Raw genomic sequence first — 23967 nt, 5'->3', positions numbered from 1 at the left:
ATCTTGTCAGGTGTGCAGGGATCTGCCACCAGGGCCCCTGATCAATAAAAGAAAGCCTTTTTAAATTACACCTGAGCAAAGATGCATGTAGGTTGCATTTTTTTTTTTTATACCTCATATTGTAAATGTTAGGTGCCTGGCTGTCTCTGACTTTTGTATTTCCGAGTCCCAGACTCTGACAAGCCTGTAGTCCACAAGTGTCGGAAAAGTGACGGGATTCCTCTTCTCTATACTTATTCCTGATTAGTGATTCATGAATCATCATAGAAGCCAAGGCATCTGACTGCCTGGCAACAAGGATTTTTTTAAAAGCAAGATCAGAAATGGTAGCCTACATCTTGCTCTCAGGACAGGGGTACTTTAAATGCCTTGATGGACTCGCCTGTTGGGTGTCACACTGCAGTGAGGCACTGATTTTCTGCACATCTTTATATAGTGAGCTGCCCTAAGTCTGGTGTATGTGTGTATCCATGGCTTTTTTTTGCTATATCCTGTTGGGATAATTTCCTTAATTTCCTGTCCTAGAGACACAACAGGAACTGTAAATCCCTTATTTTATTTATTACTGGTGCTTATATAGCGCCATCAATTTTTGCAGCGCTTTACATATATACACACCATGTTGTACATTCAAATCAGTCCCTGCCCTCAAGGAGCTTACAGTCCCTAACTCACATTCATACATACTAGAGCCAATTTAGAAAGAAGCCAATTAACCCACCAGCATTTCTTTGGCGTGTGGGAGGAAACCGAAGTACTCGGAGGAAACGCACACAGGCACAGGGAGAAAATGCAATAGTGCCAATAGGGCTGTGCCAATAGAGCTTGTGCCAAGAGCGCGCACCATGCGCGCTTCTGGCACAGTGTCCGACGGCTAATGAAAACCAAGCAAGCAGCTACTGGAAGTTTTCAGATCATTTGACCGCCATGACAGCCAATCATGCCGGTCATTTGGCCATAAGCCACGCCCCACCTCCCGGCATTCTATAGCCCTTAAAGGGCCAACGGGAGGTAGTGGCAAGGGGTTAAAGTGGAATTAAACTTGTTTCTACAATCTCATCCCTCACCGGCCATCTTCTCCTGTGTGCCAGTCTTCGACCATCTTCATTGACTGAAGCAGGGTGCCACCACTCCGGCATGCTTAGGGGTCAGTCGTCCTGGAACACATAGACCGTACCAGTGGTGTACGCTGAGCATGCACAGCTCAGTCTGCATTCCAAAGAAAGACAGTGAGCAGGCAGGTAGGTGAATCTTTTTGCAGAAGAGACTTTGCATGTCCATTTTGCAATAAAAAGCCTGATAGTCAGCCTGACTTTACTTCTTCCTTAATTGTCACCCTATTAGAAAACTTTCCAACTCTTCCTTTTCCAGGAACATTTTGGATTTCCCATCGCTTTCTGCCCTGGTGGCAATAAGTCCTCAAGATAAACACTAAGGGATAATCTCTCCAATGGGGACACAGACAGCAATACAATCCTGAAAGAGGGTGTGAGCTTTTCATACTCTATCCAAAAACATGAAAAAAAGCTTTGTCTATAGATATACTTTAAGTTGAACATTAGATCCTGTTTGGAAGTGAAGTGTCGGGGATTTAGTTTTGCCGCACAGAGTTGAGTATGTTTTCAGTATTTGTAACATTGTAGACTAGTACAGTGTTTGTTCTGCCTTTCATCACATTGACGGTACAGAGCGATTAGGTGGAATTCATCCCTTTGCTGATGGGGGAAGGGTTAGCCATCCATTGTGTTGGGTCTGTGCGGCACACAGTGCTTGTTCTGTCCAGGGACATTCCCGAGCTGTATTTTCCTTGTGTGTCCTAGGAATCCGCCTGTGTGAAAGTCCTGGCTGCCATGAGTATGTGGGATTTGTATGCAGACAAAGGAACCAGTGACCTGGAGAGGTTTCAGAAAGCCCATCGTCAGATCAGCGAGAAGCTCTTCACCGAGTTTGTGAGTGCTCCTTTCTTCACCATTTATACACTGCATTAAAGAAGAACTCTACTGAGCACCATTTGTAGCTAAAGTGGCAGAAAGGCATGATTCATACCCCTTGAAATTGTCCACATTTTGCCATGTTACAACCAAAAATGTAAATGTATTTTATTGGGATTTTATGTGATAGACCAACACAAAGTGGCACATAATTGTGAAGTGGAAGGAAAATGATAAATGGTTTTCAACATTTTTTTTTTTTTACAAATGAATATGTGAAAATTGTGGGGTACATTTGTATTCAGCCCTCCTGAGTCAATACTTTGTAGAACCACCTTGCACTGCAATTACAGCTGCAATTCTTTTTGGGGATGTCTCTACCAACTTTGTACATCTAGACAGTTATAGTGTTGCCCATTCTTCTTTGCAAAATAGCTCAAGCTCTGTCAGATTGGATGAAGAGCGTCTGTGAACAGCAATTTTCAAGTCTTGCCACAGATTCTCAATTGTATTTAGGTCTGGACTTTGACTGGGCCATTCTAACACATGAATATGCTTTGATCTAAACCATTCCATTATAGCTCTGGCTGTATGTTTAGGGTCATTGCCTGCTGGAAGGTGAACCTCCGCCCCAGTCTCAAGTCTTATGCAGACGCCAACAGGTTTTCTTGTAAGATTGCCCTGTAATTTGGCTCCATCCATCTTCCCATCAACTCTGACCAGCTTCCCTGTCCCTGCTGAAGAAAAGCATCTCCACAACATGATGCTGCAACCACCATGTTTCACGGTGGGGATGATGTGTTAGGGTGATGCACAGTGTTAGTTTTTAATTTATTTAATTAGGTGAAGGAAGGCAATTGGTTCCACTACATTTCAGTTAGAGGTATCAGAGTAAAGGGGGCTGAATACATATGCATGACACCAGTGGCGGCCCATGCATTAGGGGCGCATGGGCCCCGCCCTCCCCCCACATTCATACATACGGTCCCCTGATCTGTGATACAATAGTGTATGACTATTCATTATCGCCACACTGATCCTCCTCCCGGCCAATCAGGAAATGGGTCTGAGACCCGTCACTCGATCTGGCCGAAAGGACAGGCGAGCCTATTGACGCCTAGCAGAAGGAGAGAAGAGACGCACAGAGGAAGCCGCCATGATCTAGGAGAGGGCAAAGGAGCCGCTGCCTGACCCACAGCCAGCCGCCGTCACCCGCTGCCTGGCTCGTCATCCACCACCTAGTTGGGGTAAGTTCCCGGGCAGGCGTAGAGAGGGGCTGGGTGAAGTGCCCCCCAAAAAAAAATAAACACCAGTCGCCACTGCATTCCACACTTTTTCACATTCTTTTATAAAAGGAAAAAATTGAAAACCATTTATCATTTTCCTTTGTTTGTTTTTTGTTTTTTAACTTTACAATTTCCAACAAAAAGGATTACAATTACAACGCTCTCATGACGGGGGGGGGGGGGGGGGGGGGTGTCTGCGCTGATTTGTTTATCAGCGCAGCCCCCCTCGGATGCCCACACTGGACTACCAGGGAACTGGGCAACGTGTGGATGGTCAGGTATGTACCCCATGGCCATCCACATGTACAAATAAATGCCCAATCTGTGCCAATCAGTGCACACAAGTGGGCACTGACTGGCACCACCATGAAACAAATTAAATCAGCAATGCCACCCATCAGTGTCCAGCAGTGCCACCATCACTGCCCATCCGTGACACCCATCAGTGCCACCCATAAGTACCCATCAGTGCCATCCATAAGTACCCATCAGTGCTGCCTGTGAGTGCCCATCAGTGCCGCCTATGTGTGCCCATCAGTGCCGCATACCAGTGCCACCTATAAGTGCCCATCCTCAGTGCTCGTCAGTGCCACCGCATTGGTGCCACCTCATCAGTGCTGCCTTATCAGTGCCCGTCAGTGCAGCCATGTCAGTGCCCATCAGTGCAGCCATATCAGTGCCCTTCAATGAAGAAGAAAACGTACTTATTTACAAAACATTTTAACAGAAACAAAGAAAAACTTGTTTTTTTTCACAATTTTCGGTCTTTTTTTATTTGTTGCAAAAATAAAGTTCTATTTGTGGGGAAAAAATGATTAAAAAAAATGAGTTTGGGTACAGTGTAGCATGACCGCACAATTGTCATTCAAATTGCTACAGCGCTGAAAGCTGAAAATTGGCTTGGGCAGGAAGGTGTCTAAGTGCCCGGTATTGAAGTGGTTAAAGATTAAGAGATACGTCAACAAGACTGGCGCATACAAACCACAAATATAAAAATACATTAGGACAAAGTATGTGACAAAGTTTTGGCCTTTAGCTGGGACGTCCATGAGGAAGTGGCCATGTTCTTGCTTCTTTTTTAAACCGTTGGTGTTATGTTGTTATATTTTGAATGTATTCTCAGAAGCAGGTGCAAACTTTTTGTTGACTGTTGACTGTCAGTCCGGTTCCTAAGCTAGGGAAGGGTGAGTTTGCAAAATATCTGAACATGTCTTAAGGCTGATTAACTGATAAACTGAAGCTGATATGTCAGGCATAAGAAACATGTACTCATATATACATTGGAATAGATGTTTCATGATTCCCTAAGGCCCCTTTCACACTGGGGCAGTTTTCAGGCCCTACAGCGCTAAAAATAGCACCTGTGTAGCGCCTGAAAAAACGCCCTCTTTTCCGGCTTTCACACTGGAGCAGTGCGCTGGCAGAACGGTGAAAAAAGTCCTGCTAGCCGCATCTTAGGAGCGGTGTATTCACTGCTCCTACCCGTTGAAATCAATGGGGCAGCGCGGCTATACTGCCGGCAAAGCGCCACTGCTACCCTTTTTCGGCTGCTAATGGGAGTTAAAACCGCCCGCTAGCGGCCGCATACCACTGCTAAGACGACGGTAAAGCGCCGCTAAAAATAGCGCCGCATTACCGCCAACGCCCACACCACCCCAGTATGAAAGGGGCCTTAATCACATCCTTTACAGGTCTATCACATGAAATCCCAATAAAATACATGTAAGTTTTTGGTTGTAACCCGACAAAATGTGGACAATTTCAAGGGGTATAAATACTTTTTCAAGGCACTGTACCTAATGAAGAAAACCTATTTTATGAGGTCCTCTTGGGTAATTGTCAATGGGAAGTTGATAGATTTACATTTTTAAGGTTTCCTTAGCAGTCCTCTGCTGTTTTTGTCTTTGATGTATTGCAAATGATAACCTTGGACCCTGGTATCTTCCAAAACATGACTCGCTAAGCCTTTAGCTGTAAGAGCCGTGCATCCTTTAATGCAGGGATGGGCACTCTAGCTGTTATACAACTACAAGTCCTACATGACCCACATCCCCAGTCATGTTGCATTTACCTCCTTGGATGATTCTCTCCCGCCACCCGTGCCTGCTGGGGTCACCGTTCAGGTATTTGAAAAATGTAATATCAAAATGCTCCCTATAGTGAGCCAACATTGGTCAGCGCTGGCACATGACCAGTAGGACAGCAGAAGAGAGACAATTTAGAATGTATAGACCGCTACACTGGCAGGCATGGGTGGCAGAAGATGAGGGGGAGAAAAGTATCTGATCCCCTGCTGATTTTGTATGTTTGCTCACTGACCAAGAAATGATCAGTCTATAATTTTAATGGTAATTTTATTTTAACAATGAGAGACAGAATAACGACAAAAATATCCAGAAAATTGCATTTCAAAATAGTTATAAATTGACTTTCATTTTAATGAGTGAGAAGTATTTGATCCCTTAAATGAACAAGATTTCTGGCTCTCAGGTGTCTTCTATAGAGGTAACAAGCTGAGATTAAGGCCGGGTTCACACTGGTATGACAAACACTCCGACATTGGGAGCTCATGTCACATGACGTGTGAAAATCAATGTTTCCCTATGGGAGCTGTCTTAACTGGTCCGACACAAGTCAGTCCAACTTTGAAAATGCTCCCTGTACTACTTTGGTCCAACTTTGATCCTACTTAAGCCCATTGAATATCACTGGAGTAGGATCAAAATCAGATCCTTGTCCTAACCCTCCGACTTTGGCACCAGACATTGTGTGTTAGTACGACTTGTCCTTTGACCAATCAAAACTATCTGAAAAATCTGATCAAAGTAGTATCCTGTTCATGAAAGTTGGATGGATGTAGGACCAATGTAGGACTGATGTCGCAGAGCAAAGTAGGATGAAAGTCGTACTACTGTTGTGTAGTATAGTGTGAACTTAGCCTAAAGGGAGTGCTTCTAATCTCAGCTTGTTACCTGTATAAAAGACGCCTATCCACAGAAGCAATCAATCAGATCCCAATCTCTCCACCATGGCCAAGACTAAAGAGCTGTCTATTAATGTCAGGGACAAGATTGTAGATCTACACAAGGCTGGAATGGGCGAGGGTGAAAACAGCTGGTGCGATTATTCGCTAATGGAAGAAACACAAAAGAATTGTCATCTCCCTCCGTCTGGGGCTCAAAGATCTCACCTCGTGGAGTCTCAACGTTTAGGAGGACGGTGAGGAATCAGCCCAGAACCACACAGAAGAATCTTGTCAATGATCTCAAGGCAGCTGGGGCCATAGTCACCTGAAAAAAATTGTTAACACACTAAGCCGTGAAGGAATGAAATCCTGCAGCTCCTGCAAGGTCCCCCTGCTCAAGAAAGCACATGTACAGACCTGTCTGAAGTTTGCTAATGAACATCTGGATGATTCAGATGAGAACTGGGTGAGTGTTGTGGTCAGATGAGACCAAAATCGCGCTCTTTGGCTTCAACTCAACTCGCCATGTTTTGAGGAGGAGCAATGCTGCCTATAACCTCAAGAACACCATCAAACATGGAGGTGCAAACGATATGCTTTGGGGGTGTTTTTGCTGCTAAGGGGACAGGACAACTTCACAGCATCAAAGGGACGATGGACGGGGCCACGTACCATCAAATCTTGGGTGAGAACCTCCTTCCCTCAGCCAGGACGTTGGAAATGGGTCCTGGATAGGTATTCCAGCATGACAATGACCCAAAACACATGGCCAAGGCAACAAAGAAGTGGCTCAAGAAGAAGCACATTAATGTCCTGGAGTGGTCTTGCCTACTCTCCAGACCTTAATCTCATAGAAAATGTGTGAAGGGAGCTGAAGGTTCGAGTTACCAAATGTCAGGCTCAAAACCATAATGACTTGGAGAGGATCTGCAAAGAGGAGTGGGACAAAATCCCTTCTGAGATGTGTGCAAACCTGGCGGCCAACTACAAGAAATGTCTGACCTCTGCCAACAAGGGTTTTTCCACCAAGTACTAAGTCATGTTTTGCGAAAAGGATCAAATACTTATTTCTCTCCTTAAAATGCAAATCAATTTATAACTTTTTTGAAATGCATTTTTCTGGATATTTTTCTTGTTATTCTGTCTCTCATTGTTAAAATAAACCAACCATCAAAATTATAGACTGATCATTTCTTTGTCAGTGGGCAAATGTACAGAATCAGCAGGGGGTCAAATACTTTTTTCCCTCATTGTAGGTGCAGTAGGGACTGGGGGTGTGGGGAGCATATGAGCATGTTGTGAGTAAAGTTGACTATACATGGATCGAAATTGGGCTGTTTCAGCAAAATTTCTATCCATCTATGGCTGACCCTGTTCAAGAGAAATCAATTGATCGATCAACTCATGAATGGTCATGCTGAAACATTTCCATCTGAGTAGCGCCTTCAGCCAATGGACTGCAACACTGATCAGTGTATTCAGACAAAAGGGCAGTCCCGCTATCAGAATACAGTGACACAGCAAGGAGGATTCCTGTGTCTACATCGAATGTGTGAATTGGGGAACCGGGTCAGTTTTTTGTTCAAGGGGAAGTAAAGGTCAACAGGGCAGGAAGGCAAAGAAATGAAAGAAAATAAATAAATAAAAAAACAGTATCAATAGTTGGAAGTTTTTATGCTACTAAAAATGTATTTGTCTGTGTCCCCGCTGGAGGGATTACCTGTCACTACCTGTCCTGACGCACAGTAGTTTGTGTCTCTGCCCCTCCCACAAGCTTAAAGCTTTTTGACAGCTGGCCCCTCCCGTTATTGCCTCTTCATTATAGAGGGATCACCAGGAAAGTAGGGCACCATTCTATAATGAGCACAACAAAGGGGCAGGTCTGGGTATTTTGGATGTTTTATAGCCAGAGAAATGTCTGCTTAGATGGAGCTAACCTCGTGATCTTTTCCCTGAACTTTACACCCTGTGTGCAGATAATTCCACATATGGTTTATTGCCGGTAATCCGTTTACATTCCAGTCTCATGAGAAGGTCTGGGTGTGCCAGACACTGAGCATTCACCTGAAAACCAGTGAAAGGTGCATTATTCAATATAAGGGCTGCGGGGCTGGGGAATGTTTGACAGCTGGGTCTGTGGGCTCAGTTCACCAAGAGTTAAATACCACATTAAAATAATTCACACTGTAGTTAACTCAGGAACATGCAAGTCACAACAAAAAACACACATTTAAATACTGCATGGCACATTTTTTATTTCTCTGTATTTAAAGTGTTTCTAAAGGTACTTTTTTTTTATTTTTTATTTTTTTTTTATAAATAACAAACATCTTCCACTCGTCTGCTCTGTGTAATGGTTTTGCACAGAGCAGCCCTGTTTCTCCTCTTCTCAGGTCCCCTGCCGTCGCTCCTGGCTCCTCCTCTTTATCCAGTGCCCATATAGGTAGGAAGCCGCTTTCTAAAGGGGCACTTGTGAAGGCTTGCTCCTGAGCCCCGCTGCTAGCGTCCATAGACACAGACAGCAGGGCACAGCCCCACCCCCTGCTCCCTTATCACAGGGTTTGATTGACAGGCGTGGGAGCCAATGGTTTGCCTCCGCTATGGATCTGTCCTGTGAGGAGGGGCAGAGCAAACAGAGCCACTGCTCTCCTGCACAGCACTGGATCACGATGGGGCACAGGTAAGTATAAGGGGAGTCTTTGGGGGGGGGGGGGATAGGAGCTGGATACAGACATTTATTACCTTCATGCATAGAATGCATGAAGATAAAAAAAAAATAAGCCTTTAGAACCACTTTAACATGTGTTTTTGCACCTTATGCTAAATGTGACAGTTCAGCTCAGGGCTGCTGGTTAAGGAGCTGGCAGTTGCCTGCATCCTAACAACCAAAAATCCATACCAAGCCCCTCGGGTCTGGTATGGATTTTGGGTGGGACCCCACGCAAAAAAAAAAAAAAGAATGGTTTGAGGTCCCCCCAATTCATAGCAGACCTTTTATCTGAGCATGTAGCTCAGCAGGCCAGGAAAGGGGGAGGGGGAAGCCCCCCAAAACCATACCAGGTCACATATCCTCAACAGGAGGGGTTCTTTGCTGGGGAAGGGGAGGAGGCACCCTGGCAAAGCACCTTGTCCCCATGTTGGTGAGGACAAGGGCTTCTTCTCCAAAACCCTGGCCGGGTGGTTGTGGGGATGTTGAGGGTGGCCACTTATCGGAATCTGGAAGCCCATAGATCCAACCCCCCCCCCCCCCCCCCCAGGTGAATGATTATGGGGCACATACCCCTACTCATTCACCAAAAAATAACAAGTGTAGGTAAAAAAAAAACACAGGCTTTAAAAATTTATCCAGACACATTCATGTTTGGTCATTGGTCTCTGCACACATATACACAAATTTCTACCGTTTCTTCAGTCCATACACTGACGTAAATCCCGCTTTTCTTCCACAGAAAGAAAGAACGGAGAAGTTGGTCATCTCTCCTCTCACCCAACTCCTCACAATGTTTGCTGGCCCACACAAGCTGGTGCAGAAAAGGTTTGACAAGCTCCTGGACTACCATAACTGCACCGAGAAGGCTGAGAAGCTGAAGGACAAGAGGACCTTAGATGAGCTTCAGTCTGCCAGGAACAACTACGAGGCTCTGAACGCCCAGCTTTTGGATGAGCTGCCCAAGTTCCATAACTACGCCAAGGAGCTGTTTGCGAGCTGTGTGCGCGGATATGCCAACGCTCACTGCGACTTTGTGAAGCTCGCCTTGGAAGAGCTGAAGCCTCTGCTAGGTGTAAGTTATGTTGTGTATTTGCTGGGTCCTGTTGCAGGCTAATAAATTGAACCTTTTTGAGGGTAAAAATGTGAAGGATGGCATTGCTGATGTGTTTATTAAAGGTTTTAGGTTCCAGGGTTGTCAGTCTTCCTAGCCGCTCCCCTTGCCTGAGAAAGCAGAATGCAACCAGTGACTTCTGCACGCTTATACTGTGTACGTGTTCTAAGCCAGATAATGTAATGATGATTTTTACATGTAGGAGAGATGTCAGAATTGGCTGGGTAGCAAGTGGTTACAGACTAAACCTTTTTCTGACTCTTGTTGCTTACAAGTAAAAATCAGTATTTTTTGCTGGAAAATTACTAATAACCCTCAAACATTTTAATATATATATATATATATATATATATATATATATATATGTGTGTATATATATATATATATTAGAGCTGCACGATTCTGGCCAAAATGAGAATCACAATTTTTTTGCTTAGAATAAAATGATCATGATTCTCACAACGTAAAATCTTTACTGGTTAGGTTTTTTTTAAATTCATTAAAGTAATTAAAAAAAAAAATATTTGAAAGAGGTGCTGCACAAATAGAGTGTGACATAAAATATTGCCACAACCACCATTCTCTAGGGTGTCTACTAAACAAAAAAAACAAAAAATACACACACACACACACACACACACACACACACACACACACACACACACACACACACACCACAACCACATGCAATGCATTGGAGTATCTGCACTGAGTAATATCATACAATTACAGCAGACACCTGTCAACATATAGATAATTAAACTTTAGCTAAACCCACAATATTAAAATCAGTGTGTACAGTATGTGCAATAAAGCATGCTTGTTATACTCACTGTGGAACCTCTAAGGCCGCGTACACACGCGGGGACTGTTCGCCGAAACTGTCCGCTGAAACCAAGTTTCAGCGGACAGTCCGCTCGTGTGTGGGCTTTCAGCGGACAGTTTCAGCGAACAGTCCGCTGAACAAGGTTTTTCGGAAATTCCGAAAAACTGTCCGCTGAAACCTTGTTTCAGCGGACAGTCCCCGCGTGTGTAGGCTTGTTCGTCAAACAAAGTTGTGCGCATGCTCAGAAAGGATTTTCACGCCGAAAGTTATAATGCAGTGTATAGGACGTCGTATTTTTCGTCCCGTCGTACGTGCCGTTCACATCATCGCGCACGGTTTCAGCAAACTGTTCGTCCGTCGTGTGTGGCCATGTCCGTCCATGCTAATTTTGAGCGGACTGTTTGCCGAAACTGTTTGACGGACAAAGTTGGGCGAACAGTCCCCGCGTGTGTACGCGGCCTTAGGGGTTTAATTCTCCACATTGTGTAAAAAGGCTGTTTGATCCTGTCTTTTCTGACCCTCCCCTTCTTTTACGGTTCCCAATCCATCTGCTGATAGAACCGAGCCCTAGGAGGCACTCTGCACATGCTTAGTTTGGTGTGTATTGCTAGAGGTTTATTTTATTTTTATTTTTTGGGAGGGTACATGTGATCAGCATAGGGCCAATCAGCACTGTCCAGATAGAAGGTCAGGGGTCATGCAGCCTCATAGGACAGTCAGAGAAGAATGAAAACTCTTCCTACAAGCTTTAGTTTAGTAACACTTGGAGGACTTGCATGTAAAAATAATAGTCAAATACAAACTGACCAAATACATAATAGTAGTCCTCATATATACATGTGGCAGGTTGTGCCAACCATCTGTCCCACACTTTGTTGTATTTGGCAGCAAGAAATATTGAAATATTCCTGCTGAGCTCAGTTAATAAGTCCAGATCCCTGTACAAGAAAGCAAGGCAAGTAACAACAAGCAGCAGATAAAACTGATAACGGGGTAGTTTCTTGTTAGGGTGGGGAAGTATCACAAATCCTGGAGCGAGTTGTCTGAGCCCCAGATCCACTGTGATACTTGTGTGACATTAGCTCCCATTAGGTGCGTTCATCCCTTATCCTCCACTCCCTTGTGATTGTTAAAATGTCTATAGGCATGTATCGGAAAGGTTGGTGAGGTCTTCAGGTTAGATTGGCTGCTCTGAGGATCTTGAATAAATCATATCAGTATAACCTATGAATATACCATCTACCTAGGAAATGCTCTTCTAAGTGCATGCATACCTGGTAGTTTATATAGCTGCAGGATGTTTAGCTTTAGACCACCTTGACTCCTGAAGAACACATGTGACTTTCCTTGGTTAATAATAAACTGCCTTGATGGTTTTATTTAGGTAACCTGTGTTCCTCTTATGCCGCGTACACACGACTGGACTTTCCGGCAGAAAAGGTCAGACTGAATCATTTCATCAGATATTCCAATCGTGTGTGGGCTTCATCAGCCTTTTTTTTTCAAAAATTCTGATGGACCTAGAAATGGACCCGGTTTTAAATCTTTCCGACGGAATCAATTCCTATCGGGAAAACCGTTCGTCTGTATGCAATTCGAACAGACCAAAAACAACACAAGGGAAGCTATTGGTTACTTGCTATTGAACTTCCTTTTCTAGTCCCGTCGTACATCATTGCGTTCTAAACAAACGGACTTTGGTGTGATCGTGTGTAGGCAAGTCCGTTTCAGTGGAACTCCATCGGAAAGACCATCAGAGTTTATTCTGATGGAAAGTCCGGTCATGTGTATGCAGTATTAAGAAGACACATAGCCAAGTTTAGTTGTGTGATAAAAACTCTATCCTACATTGCACATCACAATTACTGTGACAAAGAATTGCTCATACACCCATATCTTTCTCTACCAAGAGAAATACAGGACTGCTATTGTCAACCTCCTTCAAATAGCTGGTTATTTGGGGGATTCAGTACTGTGGGGTTGATTTTACTAAAACTGGCGAGTGCAAAATCTAGTGCAGCTCTGCATGCAAACAAGTCAGAAGTATAGTTAGTCTGGTTGCAAAAAAGACACAAGTCCATCTAGTTCAACCAATAACCCAATCAACTTCTAACTTCAGCTTGTTCAGTTAAGCTTTGACAAAAAAAAAAAAACCTGGAAGCTGATTGGTTTCTATGCATAGCTGCACCAGATTTTGCACTCTTTATTTTTTAGTAAATCTACCCCTTTGAGCCATTGAATGAGCGTACAGATCAGAAAGTTTGGAGAAAGGTCAATGCCACTAAACCAGTGGGTCAGCATGACCTAGGAAATTAGTATTCATGGGAAGCAGTGGTGGCCTCCATGTTGCTGTCACTACATGTTTCTTTTTACACTTTATGGGGAGGGAATCAAATTCTACTACCTTCCACGTGTTTGAATCTCTAGAATTCCTGTTGTGTTTTTACTCCGCCATTTTGCTGAATATATAATTTACTATAAATGTTTTACCCTGTTTGAGCCCAGCTATAGCTACTCTAAATCCTCTGATTTATTCCTGTTGGAAACCTAAAGCCAGGATCGATTCTTCATTAATGTGTTTCTGTTGACAGCTGTTGGGCATTGGTGGGAGAGAAGGAAACCTCATCTCCTTATTCCAGGAGGAGCACAGTAAGGTCCTACAACAGCTCCAGGTCTTCACCTTCTTCCCAGAAAACCCTCCTCCAACCAAGAAGCCTTTTGAGAGAAAGACTATAGAGCGGCAGTCTGCTAGAAAGACCATACCAAGTCCCGTAAGTAATTCTACGCTCTACACAAATGGTGCTTAATATTATGTTGTCCTCATGCTGTTTTCTGATATGAAGATGTCTCTTCTCCTAGGCCAAATACATCCCACAGACAGATGAACATCGGGCGCTGTTACTGGCTCGTTACCCACCAGAAAACCTCTTCCAGGCAGATCGCAACTTCAATGCTGCTCAGGATTTAGATGTGTGCATCCAGGAGGGGGACCTTGTTGGTGTTATTAAACAACAAGACCCGATGGGAAGCCATAACCGATGGCTGGTAGATAATGGAGGTGAGAGGGCCTTATTTGTCCTTCCATATAGTTAATGGATATGTGACGTCTGCATAGATTTAAGCTGGTTGGGATTTATCATTAAGCACAGTAGGCTGCTGTAGCGGCAAACAAGCAACTTCCTCTTGTGTAGTTAGCAATCATTCTTTTATTAAGAGAAACTAAAAAGATCTTGCATCCAGGAAATAATATGTAGACATACCTATACCCGATATGTGCCAGCTGTACCATGTACTTGTATGAGAAAGTCTCCTGTTCTCAAGCAATTTCTGTGTTAGAGATTATCCTAGTGGAGGAGTTGCTTTGGGCTCTAGTTGTGTGTCTACAGGCTCCAGACTTGGAATTGTGGAATGTGGTCACAAAAGCCCACTTTGGAATCAAGTTCCTGTCTGAACCTTGTGTCCAAATGATCCTCAGTGCACTTTATGTATTGATAGGAATAGTGTGAACAGCTCCAGTAAGATACAATAGGTCTGCTCCCTGACCGGTCTTTATTCTTCTTTTTCACAGTCACAAAGGGATTTGTTTACAGCTCGTTTCTGAAGCCATATAATCCTCGGCGCAGCCACTCGGACGCTTCCATCGGCAGCCATTCCTCCAATGAGTCTGGCTATGGTGGCTCCTCTCCCATTTTTTCAAGGCAGAATAGCAACAGCACTTTATCCATTAACCCAATTAACGCCTCTGTTACCTTCACCAATACCTCCACCGCAAAAAGCGCCGACTCCCCAGTAACGAGCAGCAATCCATTGGACTCATGTGCTCCATCCAAAGCCGGATCAGCTGTGGATGGAACCTCTAAAAGGGCCAGCGAAGCAGACTCTGGAATATCAACCCAGGCATTGGAGAAGGAGCAGAGACAACCGAGAGAAAGCTTGAACGACTCTTCCCAACAGATGGACCCTAAAAGACGGGCCAACCAGGTGGAAAATGGAAGTAACTTAACATTACCAAGCAATGGAGACAAAGGGCAAGTCTCCACCAATCGCAGGCTCAGGAAGAAGGAGCCTGCTACAGCAATGGAGAAAGAACAAGATGGCTCTGATCTAGAAGGGAACCAGGTGAGACTGGATGGATTTATTTTGAGAAAACATGGTGGTTTAGACAGTTCATTTTCCGCATGTGCTATGCTCTCTGTTTACATTTCCTTTAGTTGTTTCTTGCTATTAGTGTCTTAAAGGGGCTGTAAATCTCTCATCTGCCCCCCCCCCCCCCCAGGGCTGGGATATGTCCCCTCCAACACCACCTGCTGATGAAATTTGGTATTGCAGGCCTTTAGTCAGATGTTTGTACTCGTGAAGACACAAAGGACTTTTGTCTGGTCTTATTGCTATGTGCCCCACTGTATAGCTTGCTGTCCCAACCAGTACCTAGGATGGGGAGTTTGAAGAAATCACCTCACAAGTCCTCCATATTTCCCACACTACTTAAAAATGTGTATTATTGCCACATTCATTTCTCCTTACTTGCTTTCCTAGGTGGCACCAGGTCCCCATAACGAGAGTCCTTACAAAAATGTATTGTGATTTAGATTATCGCACCAACGAGATTATCTTTAGTTATAATTATAATAACAACATTTGTGCTTGCTTATATTTTGTTAATGTTTAGACTACTTGTGTGATCTTATTTGGGCAGGTTGCTGAAGCCACTCTGAATCTGCCTGCAATGCTACTGTTTTAGAACAATATAAAAGCATCGTTCATGGGGATAAGACCGCATTTAGAATACGTATGAGCAGGGAGTGCAGAAGAGATTGTTGGCTTGTAATTTGGATAAATGCTATCCTCTAGTGGACAAATCTAGCATTGCATATATAAAAAAAAATTATGGTATATTATTATTATACAGGATTTATATAGTGCCAAGTTTGCGCAGCGCTTTACAGCATTAGGGCAAACCATGCAATTCAATACAGGAGGAATCAGGGGGCCCTGCTCGTTAGAGCTTACCATCTAGAAATCCTGTGGAAAGTACATTTTGTATTCGTCTTCTTAACCACTTCAGCCCCAGAAGATTCAGCTGCTGAATGGCCGGGCCATTTTTTGCAATTCGGCACTGCGTCGCTTTGACAATTGTGCGATGTTGCACCCAAACAAAATTGACGTCCTATTTTTCCCACAAATGGAGTTTTCTTTTGGTGGTATTTGATCGCCTCTGCGGTTTTTATTTTTTGCACTATAAACAAAGAGCGGCAATTCAGCTATAATAAATATCCCCATTTTTTTTTTTTTAAAGCAAATTTTTTCTTAGTTTAGGCTGATATGTATTCTTCTACATATTTTTGGTAAAAAAAAAAAAAAAAACAATATTATATCTATTGATTGGTATTGGTTTGGTTTACAAAATAGGGGGTTGATTTATAGCATTTGTATTATTTTATTTTTACTAGTAATGGCGGCAATCTGCGATTTTTATTGGGACTGAGACATTGTGGCGGACACATCGGGTGCTTTTAACACTTTTTTGGGACCAGTGACAGCTATACAGCGATCAGTGCTATAAAAATGCACTGATTACTGTAAAAATGTCACTGGCGGGGAAGAGGTTAACACTAGGGGGCGATCCAGGGGTTGACTGTGTTCCCCGTTTGTATTTCTAACTGTAGCGGGGAGGGGACTGACCTAGAGGAAATGACAGATCGTGATTCCTAGCTATTAGGAACTCACAATCTGTCTCTCCTCACGGAACAGGGATCTGTGTGTTTACACACACATGTCCCTGTTCTGCCTCTCGTGCCAGCGATCGCTTGTGGCCGGCGGTCATCGCGACCATCGGCCATGAGCATCGGCACCCCACAGTGCAGTGGGCATGTGCGCGCGCCTGCTATCCCGATCCCGCGAGCCGACGTATAGCTACGACAGCTTGCGGGATCGTGCAGACCTGCCACAGTAAAATGACAGCGGCTGGTCGGCAAGCGGTTAAAGAAAAATATTGGTCAGTTTTTCTTGGAGAAAGAAACCCCCTATGGAATCAATTTACAAAAACTGGAAAGTGCAAAATCTGGTGCAGCTTTGCATAGAAACCAATCATCTTCCAGGGTTTTTTTTGGTCAAAGCTTAAAGAGGAAGTAAACCCTGATGGGTGTTACTCTTTGTTTCCCTGCAAAGGTAAAGCATAATGGGCTACTATGCATCGCATAGTCACCCATTATGTAACACTTACCTGAAGGAGAAGCCTGCGATGTTCCCGTCTTCCTCACTAGTAGTGAGGGTCCATTCTTCGCCCCTCTTCCTTCTGGGGCCCCGAACTCCGGCTCTGTGACTGGCCGGAGTCGCGTGACGTCACTCCCGCATATACGCGCAGGAGCCGCCTTTAACGGCATGACCTGAGCTAGAAACGGTACAGCATGCCCTTTCTAACTACGGCGCATGCGCAGAAGAAATTTCTGTACTGCAATTTGCAAATATCTCCTAGACCGCGCAGGTCTGGGAGATATTTCAAGCACCGACAGGTAAGCCTTAATCTAGGCGTACCTGTAGATTAAAGTGGTTGTAAAGGGTTTACAATCACTTTAATTGAACAAGCTGGAGTTAGTATCTGGTTGGTTTTAGTAAATCAACCCCCATGTCTGTCCAGATGAATCCCTCTTGATGAGTTCCTCTTGATTATGGGACCAAGAAACACTCCTGCCTGGAGTTTGCGTGTTCTCCGTGTGCCTGCATGGATCACCTCCGGGTACTCCGGTTTCCTCCCACCCTCCAAAGACATGCTGATAGGTTACCTGGCTCCTCTCTAAATTGGCTCTAGTATGTACCGTGTTCATGAAAAGTAGGGACATTAGAGTGTAAGCCCTTCAGGGCAGGGACTGATGTCAATGTACAATATATGTATAGCGCTGTGTAAATTAGTGCTGTATAAATATCTGTAATCAAATTTTTTAAAACCGTTCTTTATACAGCGGCTGTAATTTCACGTTACATACTTCATATTCACATCAGTCCCCGTCCTCAAGGAGCTTACAGTAAAAGAACAAGGAGAACATGCAAACAGGGTCCTGGCCAGGAATCAAACCAGGTGCCCCAGTTCTGCATGGCAGAATTGCTAACCACTTAGTCACTGTGCTGCCTGTCAGCTGTGCTCTGTACATCAGGGGTCATCAACCCTGTCCTCAGGGACCACTAACAGGCCAGGTTTTATGTATTACCTTGAGGAGATGCAGACTAGAATACTGCAATCACTGAGCAGCAATTGATATCACCTGTGATGTATTTAAGTTATCTTGCAAACCTGGCCTGTTGGTGGGCCCTGAGGACAGGGTTGATGACCACTGCTGTACACTATACTGGCTTTGGTCCTATTCAGCGAAGTGTTGTATTTGTATTACTTCCAGAAATCAATGATGACTATTTTTTTCTCCTTGCAGGTGTATTATGCAGTATACTCCTTTAGAGCGCGCTCCCCCAACGAACTTTCCATATCGTCCAATCAGAGACTCAGGATCCTGGAGTTCCAAGACATGAATGGCAACGACGAATGGTGGTTTGCTGAAGTGGAAGGGCGGCGCGGGTACGTGCCATCCAGTTACATCCGGAAGACGGAATACACGTGAGAGGATCACCCTGCACACGCCTGTACCTGGATTTCACATCACCTAGAGAACATTTGTGCCTTTTTTTTTCCCCCCAGGACGGCGGTTTTCAGTTGTTTGCTGCTGATATCACTTGAACATTATTTACCGAGAATGTGGTTTTTCTACTCTAGAACTTGGAATCAGCTAGTACGTCCAGAGCGGAAGACAGGATTTTGCTTGCATTAACCAGACTTGGTGAATTTTACTGACTCAAAAAGTTAGAAAAATGGGGTGGAGTCGGGAACAGGCTCATTAGGCAGAGTCATGACATTGGGGGGGAGTGGCTTATAGCTGTAAGACTATAATTCCAAGAATGCCAGCCAAAGCCTGGTGGCAATGGAGAGGCCACTTCCTTTATGATCAATAAAAATGGGGGTCTCATTTATGAATATGGGGGGGGGGGAGCAAAAATTGAACTGCTGTTCCTGGCAGCCAATCAGGTTCTGCCTTTTTGAACAAACAAGGGTTCTGATTGGTTGCGTTAGGTCTGCCCCAGTGTGTTCAGGCAGAGCAAATAGTCACAGGCCTGTGCTGTGATGGAGTTTTGTGTATTAAATACACTGTGAATGTAGAACATCGTTCCACTTAATCCCTTTTATTTCTGATCTAGACATATACATTAGATATACACGATAGCATAAAGGTGCAGAGGAGTGTGTAAAGCAATTTTTTTTCCTTGTTCTGGGTGTCCTACCAATCCAATAGCACATATTGCTGTGCTTTGTTTGGTTAGATGTCTAAGAGTGATAAACACGCCCAAAAAGACCATTCGTCCAGCTTGTGATTGGCTTGCACATAGCAGAGCAGGCAGCACTTATTTTTACATATATATTTTTTAACTTTATATAAAAATAGTTCCCAAAAATAGAAACGATCTGCTTAGGGCTCCTTTCACACTTGTGCGACTTGTCATGTAACTTTGGACATCAAAGTCGCATGAAAAGTTGTTCCCTGTTTTTTTCCAATGATAACCATTCATATACAGTTGTGCTCATAAGTTTACATACCCTGGCAGAGTTTATGGGTTCTTGGCCATTTTTCAGAGAATATGAATGATACAAATTCCACAAAAAAAAGCCGGGTTATAATATGCCCAACAACACCTTGACATGCCTCGTTGGCTTTTTGTGGCATTGACGCAGTAAAGGCTTCCTCCTTGCAGCTCGACCATGCAGCTTTTTTTTTTGTTCAAGTATCGTTGAATTGTGCTTTTTAACCACTTGCTTACCGGGCCCTTTCACCCCCTTCCTGCCCAAGCCATTTTTCAGCTTTCAGCAATGTCGCACTTTGAACTTTGAATGACAATTGCGCAGTCATGCTACACTGTACCCAAATTTCTTTTTATAATTTTCTTCACACAAATAGAGCTTTCTTTTGGTGGTATTTAATCACTGCTGAGTTTTTTATTTTTTAGAAAAAAAAGACCATAAATTTGGGAAAAGTTTTTTACTTTTTTGTCAGTAAATTTTGTAACTAAGTCATTTTTTGCTTTGACTGATGTGCGCTGATGAGGTGGCACTGATGGGATGGATAGGCTGAACTGGTGGGCATTGATGAGGTGGCACTGATAAGGAGGCACTGATGGGCACTGTTAGGTGGCACTGATGGGCACTGTTAGGTGGCACTCTTAGGTGGCACTGATGGGCACTGTTAGGTGGCACTGATAGACGGCATGGATAGACAGTACTGATCGGCGGCAGTGATGGGCATTGATCGACAGCAGTGATGGGCATTGATCGACAGCAGTGATGGGCAGCACTGATTGCCAGCACTGACTGGCATCGCTAATGGCCACTGATTGCTGGCATTGGTGGGCACTGTATGGTGACACTGTTTTACTATACTGTAATCAGGGCAGTGATGATCAGTGCCCCGGTTACATTCTTACATGTCCCCCTGTGATTGGACACAGCTGATCACATGGTTAAAGGGTCACGGACACATTCTTTACAGCAACGTGGCGCAGTCGTTCTGGGACGCTGTCATATGACGGCGTCCCAGAACGAGAACCGCAACGCCCTGCTGTCATTTGACAGCGGACGGGTGGCAACCAGTTAAAAACAACCACACCGTCTTTTTGGAGAGCAGCCTGTATTTCTCCTGCGGTTAACTGTGGGGGTTTTTCTTTGTATCCTCAGCAATTCTTCTGCCAGTTGTGGCTGCAATCTTTCTTGGTCTACCTGACCTTAGCTTGGTATCAAAAGAGCCTCTAATTTTACACTTCTTAATAAGTGATTAAACAGTACTGACTGGCATATTGAAGGCTTTTGATTTTTTTTTATATATCCTTTTCAATCTTTGTAAAGTTTCATTACCTTGTTACGCAGGACTTTTCACTGTTCTCTTCTACCTCCTCATGGCTCAGTGTCTAGCCTGCTTAGTGCATCCATGTAAGAGCTAACAAACTCATTGACTATTTATACACAGGCACTAATTGTGATTTGAAAAGCCACAAATGTGGGAAATCAACCTTTAATTGCCATTTTAACCTGTGTGTACCACCTTCTGGTGTCTGTACCAATGCCAAACATTCCAGGGTATGTAAACTTTTGATCAGCATCATTTGGGTAGTTTATGTTGTCATTATGATTTAAAAAGGGTAAACAAAAGTTGATTAATAATGAATGGCTTCAGCCAAATGCCAACCATGAGTGAAAGAAAAGTTTTTTTATTATCATTGATATTCTCTGAAAAATGGCTGAGAAATCATAAATTCTGCCAGGGTGTGTAAACTTATGAGCACAACTGTATGTGTTTGTGAATGGAGTCTTACCCTTTCCCTTAAAGGGACTGTTCACTTTTTGCACAAGACCTTGCTCTATTTATCCAGCCATCTCCTGTCTTGGTGACTCCAGGCGTGACACCCCGTGGGGTCATCCTCTGGAGGCCGGACAAGATTATATATCTAGGCAGATCACCTATACGTCAGTTTGCCTTCTGCAGGCAGCTGCACTAGGGCGCCCCCTAGCTAATGCAGAAGTAGGGTGCGACCAAAAGTGGACATGTGGGGCCTAGAGGCGATTCAGTTCGCATTGTGCGCTATATAAGTATTTCATTCATTCATTCATTCATTCATGTCCTTGAAAATGAAAGACTAAGAGATGGTTTATGATTATCCTATATTTAATCACTCTTCAGTGTGTGGTGATTACAGGTATCCAAGCAGTATTACTATTTTTACATTTATTATTTTCTAAGGCTATTCCTCATCCATATAATGAACCATAAGGTTATGGTGCGAATCTCCACTGGTATTTCAGCTTTAGGTGGGTGTATCACTGGCATCTTCCAGATCCTCGGGGTGAAATATCCGCACTGGGCTTTAGGATGCAGATAATACGAGTCCCTCACCTTGTTGTGTTTCTTTATGGAAAACGTTGCAGGAGGAGTGAGACTCTGTGTAGGCCTGGGCTCCTCAGAGGTTTAAAGCAGGGGTAGGCAACCTCAGCCCTCCAGCTGTGGTGAAACTACAAATACCATCATGCCTCTGCCTTTAGGAGTCATGACTGTGATTGTCAGGGTCTTGCAATGTCTTATAGGACTTGTAGTTTGACCACAGCTGGAGGGCCCGAGGTTGCCTACCCCTGGTTTAAAGGATCCACTGAGTGATCTAGTGTGTCTGTCTATACCTCAGTCCAATTTGAGTTCTGCAGACAATTTAAAGTGTTACTAAAACCACAACAGTAAAATCAGTTTGTATATGCAGTAAAGCATGCTTGCTATACTCACTGTGGAACCTAAGTGGTTATTCCTCAGCATTGTGTAAAAAGGCTGTTTGATCCTGTCTTCTCCAATCCTCCCCTTCTTCCACTGTCCTCAATCCATCTCCTGATAGAACAGAGCCTTGGAGTCACTCCGCACATGCTCAAAAATGTAATATTTTGCAGCTTACCCATTCTTAGATGCAATGGCTGCATTCGTTTTATTTATTTATTTTAGGCTTTTTTCCTTTTTTAGCTGGCGAAGCAAAATGGTAACGTAAAAACATAATTTACAGCCCGAAAAAGTAGATAAACATGGCATGTCCCTTCTACAATAAACAGCCTCCCTGCGATATTTTTTTTTTTATATAAAAATTTAGTTCCACTTTAACCCCTTGCCACCCAGGCCAATTCTGACACTTCTCTCCTACATGTAAAAATCATCATTTTTTTGCTAGAAAATTACTGAGAACCCCCAAACATTATATATGTTTTTTTTAAGCAGAGACCCTAGAGAATAAAATGGTCATTGCAACTTTTAATGTAGCGCGGTATTTGCGCAGCAAGTTTTCAAACGCGTTTTTTTTTTTTGGGGGGGGGGGCGGGAAGAAAAACCTGTTTTGTGAATTAAAACAAAACACTAAAGTTAGTCCGATTTTTTTATTTATTTAATTTTTTTTAGTAGAATGTAAAAGATAATGTTACACCGAGTAAATAGATACCTAACACGTCACGCTTTCAAATTGCGCACACGTGTGCGCCTTCAACAGAAGCCAGCCGAATGGCCGGCTTCTGTTGGATTAGGTGCCATACATACAGGCAGAATGTCGGCTGGTTTCTTTTGAACCGGTCATCATTTGACCCATGTGTACTAGGCTTAAGACAGGAAGTGTGTTGCTGGCTAGATCACCAAATGCAGGGAAAACGGAATAAGAGAAAAAAAACTAAAACAAATGCAGCCACCATGGTTTGGCAAAATAAATATTATATATATATATATATATATATATATATATATATATATATATATATATATATATATATATATATATATATATAATTTTTTTTTTTTTTTTTTTTTTTTGAAGGTGAGCTTTAAAGTTATTTGATATATTCATTCTGCCCTATCTATATTTTAAAACTTTGATCATCATGGATAAAGTTAGAATTTTGTGAACACCAACATCTGAACAATACCATGACTTTAGTTCTGTATAATGACAGGTCCTCTTTGTGGTCCTCCCTTGTATTGTAGAAGGTCGGTAACGAATGCCACCCCCTGAGAAATGAAGCGTAGTATTCTTGTAGCACACCAATGGGGCGGCTTGTAGCTAAGGACAGACAGACAGACGGATGGATTTGACTACTGAATAAGGGTGTACAATCCGGGTTCAATTCTCTTCCAATCCCACTGATGTATTTTATCATTTTGTATATGTGTATAAAGAACAGCCTTTGCACATTTTCTGATAGGCACCTTTTTAGAGCAGTTTCTTTACTGATCAGTTTTCTAGAACAAATATTTTATGATATATTTTGTGTATTTTTTTATACAGTTGTTTTATTTTTTTTTCCTCTGACAGCAGAAAATAACGGGATTCTGCTTCTTTTTACTAGAGGCTGTGGTTCAGTGAGGAGCGATGAGGGTGATTCTATTGTGCAATGCTATGATGAACCAATAAACCTCAAATATCACAATATATATACATGTGTGCGTGTGTTCCTGCTGGTCTAAGACTTTGTCCACATGTGTGTTTTACATGCACTTTAGGTGTAGTGTGTGTAAAAGTGTATCAAAACGTTCAT

The 23967-nt window shown here is 43.3% G+C and overlaps 1 protein-coding gene across 3 annotated transcripts in view; it reads left to right on the top strand.

The window, feature by feature from the left end:
* DNMBP (dynamin binding protein) overlaps window positions 1-22763 on the top strand; it is a 180435-nt gene extending 157672 nt beyond the window's left edge. For 2 of the 3 annotated variants that reach the window (XM_077455478.1, XM_077455480.1), the window contains 6 exons: window positions 1821-1949; window positions 9632-9964; window positions 13421-13600; window positions 13689-13887; window positions 14398-14948; window positions 18254-22763. In XM_077455478.1, coding sequence (XP_077311604.1) covers window positions 1821-1949; window positions 9632-9964; window positions 13421-13600; window positions 13689-13887; window positions 14398-14948; window positions 18254-18439 — 1578 coding nt within the window. In that variant the 3' untranslated portion in view covers window positions 18440-22763. The remainder of the gene's footprint in view (window positions 1-1820; window positions 1950-9631; window positions 9965-13420; window positions 13601-13688; window positions 13888-14397; window positions 14949-18253) is intronic. The other variant, XM_077455479.1, reaches the window with a different exon arrangement.
* Window positions 22764-23967: the final 1204 nt, after the last annotated feature.

The sequence above is a fragment of the Lithobates pipiens genome, unplaced genomic scaffold, assembly GCF_037356315.1.
Source record: "Lithobates pipiens isolate NorthernLeopardFrog02 unplaced genomic scaffold, aLitPip1_a1.2 Scaffold_25, whole genome shotgun sequence".
Classification (NCBI taxonomy): Eukaryota; Metazoa; Chordata; class Amphibia; order Anura; family Ranidae; genus Lithobates; species Lithobates pipiens.
This window is presented reverse-complemented; position numbering and strand designations above follow the sequence as displayed.